A 6,567-nucleotide genomic window follows, 5' to 3' on the forward strand; every position below is an offset into this window, starting at 1 on the left:
ATGTATCGTTAATTTTAAAACCAACAGATGTTTCGTGAAGCTGTTGTTGTCCACCAGCCCTACTACCCATGGAATTTTTGTCCATCACAATTGCACATGTTCTGAGATTAAGTCACACCAGTGGACAAATGTGTTGATGGTTGGCTGCATTAGTCTGTTGATACGTTGGATAGTACGAGCCGTTGTTAGAAATGCTGTGTCGTCAGCGAATTGATAGACTTGAACGTGAGGAGATACATTTTGCAAACACTACCTGGTTCACTTTTCCAGTTTTAGCTACTGGCATAAGCATACAAACTCATCATCTGAGAAAAATAATCGTTATATTTGGTGGTCAATCTCAACCATGGATAGTCTCAGCTTGAAAACAGAGGCTGTTTTCCTTAATTCTTTTGCACGGTGAGAGTTTTCACGTTTATTTCACCTCAGTTTGTTCTTATTTTCTTCATTATGTTTAAAGTTTTACATTAAATTTTAAAAAAGGTTCCAGCGAAAACATTTATTCCAACAAAAGTCTACCCAGGTTCGATTCCCGGCGGGAGCTCATGTGGTTCGGATTCCACGTTAATCAGTAGGTCCACGTCTCATATAGCTTCGCTGATGAAAAGAGACGTTAAACTCAAATCAAATCAACTCCAACAAGAATCTTATACAACCATCTAATGGCCATATAATTTTGAATGCATGTGTATAAAGCTGTAAAATTAAAACTGTAATCCTTGAACCATAGGTGGTTCTTGAAATCTATCCTTCTGGTCCTCTTAAACATTAGTTCAAAAAACAAAATAAAATTCGTGTAACCTGTGTATCACATAGTATACTAAGAATCTCAAACAATTATTAATACTACTGTGGGATTATAAAATATTCTTCATCGCCTTCAAATCGTTCACCTCTGGCGCGTGATGGGTCCATGGTTCGATCTTAGCCCGCCAAGGGCTTATTATGTTTGGCACACAGCATGTAAGCAAGTTCTCATGATTCTAACATTTCCTCCCTGAAAAAACAATCCATCTCAAGCAAAAAATGTTTATTGTTCCAAAGAAATCATGAAGTAAATTAAACCTTCAATAAGGATTATTTAATAATAATTATAAGGTATGATCATAGCCTTGCAACGATTCTATTACAAGAAAGAAAGATCGGATAAGCTATTTAAGCCAATAAATAAATGTAGGAAATGGAAGTACCAGGAGAAAAGAAATGTTGTCCACCACAAAGTTCACTTGCTCGGTTTTTAAATCACAAACATCAAAATCTCTTCTACCACTGAGTCACCGTGCCCTCCCCCATATCCGACTATACTTCACTGTGGGTCTACAAGTTTCAAGAGGTTACCGTACAATGTTTATTCTTTTTAACACCATATACCAAGTAAGGGTCTGCACATCCTGAAAATTGTTGGAGGGCGGATTCTGCACTAACAGTGACTGCGTTTAAGCATTATTGAAGTAACATTATTCTAGTTGCAATAAAACGACACGTAATTTTACAATATTGTCATCTATATTCTCAGCAAAAGAGTACACTAACTTCTTTTTATAAGACATAAAGAGTACAAGGGTACTGTAACATCGAGTTTTCTACAGTATATCACACATTTCTCTCCTACTGCAACCATAATTCTCTTAAGAAAGTGTTGAAATGTTTGTTGGGTTATAAAGTTTTAAATGTGGTCCGCATCCAATGAATCCCTCGCGTAAATATGCCCTTAATTCAATCCATTCTGCATACAAGATTATATGTAGTATTCATTTAAAAGTAACTGTGTAAACAAGAATGTTAAAGTCTTCATATCATAAACTAAACACAAGGTATCAACCTCAGTGATTCCCGTTCAATCGACAATAGTTCATCATTTACTTACGTTGGTAATGTCTCTAAAAAATCTAAAATAAAGTATTAAATAGTTTCAGTTTCCTACCATATTCTTCTTAAACACTAGTTTCTTCATATAGCATACAAACAACTAAGATTATTTTTTCTAATATCAGTTTATTTCTTTAAAATACATTACTCTCACTGACAATTCAGTTGCCAGTAATTCAGTATTTTAGCTCTAGCTATTATTTACATGTGTTAGTCCAATGTTTGTAATCTATTAAATTCTTAATATTACAATACTACAAATTGATCCAATTATAAAATAATATAGATAACAGTTCAATTCTCTGTAACAATTTGTAATTTCTCAACTTACATCAAAGTATTTAGCCCTAATATATATATATGAGGTTAAATATGTTCTTCTATTCATACACAATCAAATGCATATGCTACAGTGTCTCAGTGTTCATTTACAGAATTAAATAATTGTTTATCTTTCTCTAAAAACATTTCTACTATTTCTTTGATATAACAATCACACTCTGTAATGTATTCATATACCAGATTAAATTTTTTCTCCAAAGTATAAGTGTTCTTAATATTATAACCTTTAAAATGTTTCTTTAAATAAAGTTTATAGATTTTCTCTCTCATTTCACGTTTAATTAAGATCGTCCACACCTTTTGTAATAATTCGTAATCATACTGCAGCAAACAGTTGTGATCTTTTTCATTTTCATTATGTTCAACACATGCTTTACATAATAATACAGAATTTGGTGTGTACTCATTAAATAATTGTATAACACATGTATCACTAATAGTTTCACTAGTACACTCACAGTCATTAGCTTCCAGTTCAAAACAGTTAATATTTAAAACACTGTCATCATCATCACTTTCCGGGAGTATTTCATCATTATATCTATTATAGCGTCTAAAATAATACACTTCTTCTATTTCTTGTGATGGATATATGATTCTCACTTTATCACGTAATTCATCTGGCAAATCGGGGTCAGACGGGTGAATTAACAGTATAGGTTTTTCGTTTTCACGCTGAATTTCTTTTTCTCTAGGTGAAACATAAACAGTCTCCATGTTACTCATTTGTCTGCTCTTCAGCAAAAACAAAACACATAAATACTTTTTTCAAGTGTGATACATCTATTTATATACCTACAATAAAAGCTTCTGCGCATGTGTAAAACACATTTTTTCCCTTACATTTAATAAAGTGTTCTATGCATTCTGTGTCTTATATTACAATCAAATAATATTTTATTCGAATTCTCTGTTTAATAATATGTTTCAAGGCAATACAAAATAAATCTTTTCCAAGAAATAATTCGTTAATATAACATCATGATGTATGTTCTATTATTTTCCAAATATACTCCATAAACTTATATTCCATTATAATAAAATACATAAATGCAAAAATATATATTTGTCTTATTGTTATTGGCAATATATTCTACACTCTGCTTCAATATAAAAATCTTTTACTCACACTAAGCTTACTTTTATCGTACTTTTGTACATTTTTTTACACCATATCACTATATTTCCCAAAATCTTTTTCTAGTAAAATTTTTAATAGAGTGGGCCTGTATTCAAAGTCACACACAAGATCTCGGAAACGTTCAATAAAGTTCCATGTAATCAAAAACAAATGTCCATGCTTTTTTCTGTAAATTGATAATAATTCTTTACGAACCTCAACTTTTGTTATGGTTTCTATAGCTTTCCGTTCAAGACATTCCGTATCCAACATCAAACAATCATGCTTTAACTGTCCACCTTCCAAAAAACCGCATGCAATACAAATACAAATATCGTCTGGTTTCCAATATATTATACACTCTTTTATACAATCCAATGATGTACGTTCCACAGTACACTCACATGGTAACTTCAAAAATTCTTCCAACTCCCAATTCTGCACCGGGGAATTACTCACTGTTGGTGAAGGTGTAGGGGGATATTCTTCTATTTCGTTTTCAACATCAAGTAACGGAAAAACTTCTGTTTCCAGTGGCGGAGATTGTGGGCTCACCACCGGTTGGGATGTCCCCGATAAAAACGTCAATACATCAAAGTTGGCCGGGGTAACTTCTGTTTCCAGTGGCGGAGATTGCGGGCTCACCACCGGTTGGGATGAAAATTCTGTTCCCGGTAATACATCCAAGTTGGCCGGGGTAACTTCTGTTTCCAATGGCGGAAAGTGCGGGATCACCAGCGGTTGGGATAAAACCTCTGTTCCCGGCAAAGATGATGATTCTGCGAGATCACTTTCACCTCTTGTACTAAGATCCAACGGTTTCATTGAATCCATGCTTTAAAAGCAATCTATAACTCCTTTTCACTAAAAGCACCTCTATATTTCAACAGCAAACAATTCAGGAAAATAAGGTTTGTTCTCCAGTGTTTCTATTAAGATTTTTTATTTCCTTCACCACCTAAAACAATAAAAGAAATTAAGAATTAGTTATTTGATGTATTACGACTTCCAATTACAAAATATAAGTTCCCTTTCAACTTCACTACTACATTTCGTCCTGGGTAATATGTTCAAACAATCTCGGGTCTCTTTTTATTGCATTAGCTTTCAACATGAAAAACCCTTAAGTTCAATCTGCGGTAACGTTAAACGTTCTGTCGCCATATATCCTCATTGTTACACTAGCGTTTATGAAATAAAACACAAAAGTTTACAATAATAATAATAATAATAATAATAATAATAATAATAATAATAATAATAATAATAATAATAATAATAATAATACTTACCGAATATTAATTTATCTCTGTTTAAGTGATAATTCAATTCAAATCCACGCCTTTCGTGCTCTCTGCTTTTTCTCGCTCCTATCACTTTATTATTTGCTTCAGCACCTAAAACAAAAAGAAAAAATGCAATTAGTTACCGTATTACAACTTTTCAAATTACAAATATGATATTCAACGTAACAATAACGTTCCCAACCATATTGGCTTTGCATGTAAGAGAGCCATGGTTCGATTCGCAATGCAAATTCTGTTAACTACCTATCCAATATAAGTTTGTTCATACACAGTAAAAATATAGCATTTATAACTAAAAAAAAGTCTACAGTGCAAGCAAGCGTGCGGTTCTCCACGTAGGATAGCCCTGGTTCGATTCCCGGGGTGCATTCTGCTAACTTTCTGTACAATATAATTTATATATACCTGTTATATCTTACACAATTCATAGCTACATATAAGTAACAACATCTGCTAAGCAAAATGTTTGTCGTACGGCTTTCACGTGGAAGAGTTCTGGTTCGATTCCCGGGGGCGCATTCTGGTAACTTTCTGTACAATATAATTTATATATACCTGTTATGTCATACACAATTCATAGCTATATATAAGTAACAAGTTCACACTGCAAGCATAAAATTTAGCGTACGGTTCTCCACCTGGGAGAATACTCATTCGATTCCCGGGGGCGCATTCTGCTAACTTCCTGTACAATATAATTCATATATACCTGTTATGTCTTACACAATTCATAACTATATATAAGTAACAAGTTCGCACTGCAAGCAAAATGTTTGTCGTACGGTTCTCCACGTGGGAGAATAGTAATTCGAGTCCCGGGGCGCATTCTGCTAACTTTCTGTACAATATATTTTTATATACCTGTTATGTCTTACACAATTCATAGCTACATATAAGTAACAACATCTGCTAAGCAAAGTGTTTGTCGTACGGCTTTTCACGTGGAAAAGCTCTGGTTCGATTCCCGGTGCAATCATTAATGATGATTCCCTCTACCCTCCATATTACATTATACTATATCTTAGTCACATTATAATTCCATAAAAGTACACCGAGTCATATCATTTTCAATGCCGGAAAATCCGCAATTAATTCCCGATAAAACCAAACAGTTCCGTCCCCCTTATACTCCCAACAATTACAATATGTCCCTTTCCCATATAAAAGTAAACAAGTATAATACAAGAAAACTACAACGTTATTACTTACCAATCTTCCAATCTCTCCTAGTAGTAAAATATCTTCTTCGCAAAGTTAACACTTGATGTTCCTGCTGTATTCTTTCTAAATATACACATCATGCAAATGCATCAGTATTTTTTATACCCTTCAATGTTTCCAGAAGGTTCGAGTGTGTTCTTTCCCCTATTCCAACAATAATAAATTAAAAAGATCTGGAAGCTTCTAGTGCTTTCTTTCACTCATACCAACGATCCAAATTTCTAGAATGTTCTCCAGCAGCAGCTGTCGCGTTACATGTGCTGAATATTAATGAATTACCTTGTTCTACGTGTGTGATCTGCATATTTTATTTCCGAAAAGGTTTTTTCTATATTCTGCTTGTCCAATTAACATTTCTTTTGACCGGAAACCATTTATTATGTGTCATGTTACCTCCGGCCGCACCTGCATACATTATGTGTCATTAATATGCGGGAAAAAAGGGTGTATCCATTTTTTTAAAACGTGCATTACCAAGTGCTACCATGTCAGAAAAGTACACAAAGCAAATTCAAGGTTAGTGTACTAGATGCCCCCAATCTACTTCAGTTGAGCCAAGCCGAACTGAGCTCGTTATAAAAATCTCTTGTGGTCTAGTTATCGAGACGATATGAGGAGTATCCCCTCTCGTGAGCAACACTAAAAGTATTAATATTACTGCTTACATTTCTCATGGCTTTCACTTCCCAGTGTAATCAGGCCATGATT

The 6,567-nt window shown here is 33.9% G+C and overlaps 1 protein-coding gene across 1 annotated transcript; it reads right to left on the bottom strand.

Annotated features, from left to right (window-relative positions):
- Positions 1–1,888: 1,888 nt before the first annotated feature.
- Positions 1,889–5,912, bottom strand: LOC145662153 (uncharacterized). Its single transcript, XM_081727490.1, has 2 exons — positions 4,624–5,912; positions 1,889–4,289 (listed from the first exon to the last, which is right to left on the bottom strand). The coding sequence occupies exon 2, from the start codon at positions 4,163–4,165 to the stop codon at positions 3,377–3,379; it is 789 nt and encodes a 262-aa protein (XP_081583616.1). The 5' UTR covers positions 4,166–4,289; positions 4,624–5,912; the 3' UTR covers positions 1,889–3,376.
- Between the last annotated feature and the right edge of the window lie 655 nt (positions 5,913–6,567).

This window comes from Thermobia domestica, chromosome 10, assembly GCF_964235325.1.
Source record: "Thermobia domestica chromosome 10, izTheDome1.hap1.1, whole genome shotgun sequence".
Taxonomy (NCBI): Eukaryota; Metazoa; Arthropoda; class Insecta; order Zygentoma; family Lepismatidae; genus Thermobia; species Thermobia domestica.

Coding starts and splice junctions, on each gene's coding strand:
- LOC145662153 (XM_081727490.1), bottom strand. CDS start 4,165: ATGGATTCAATGAAACCGTTGGATCTTAGTACAAGAGGTGAAAGTGAT.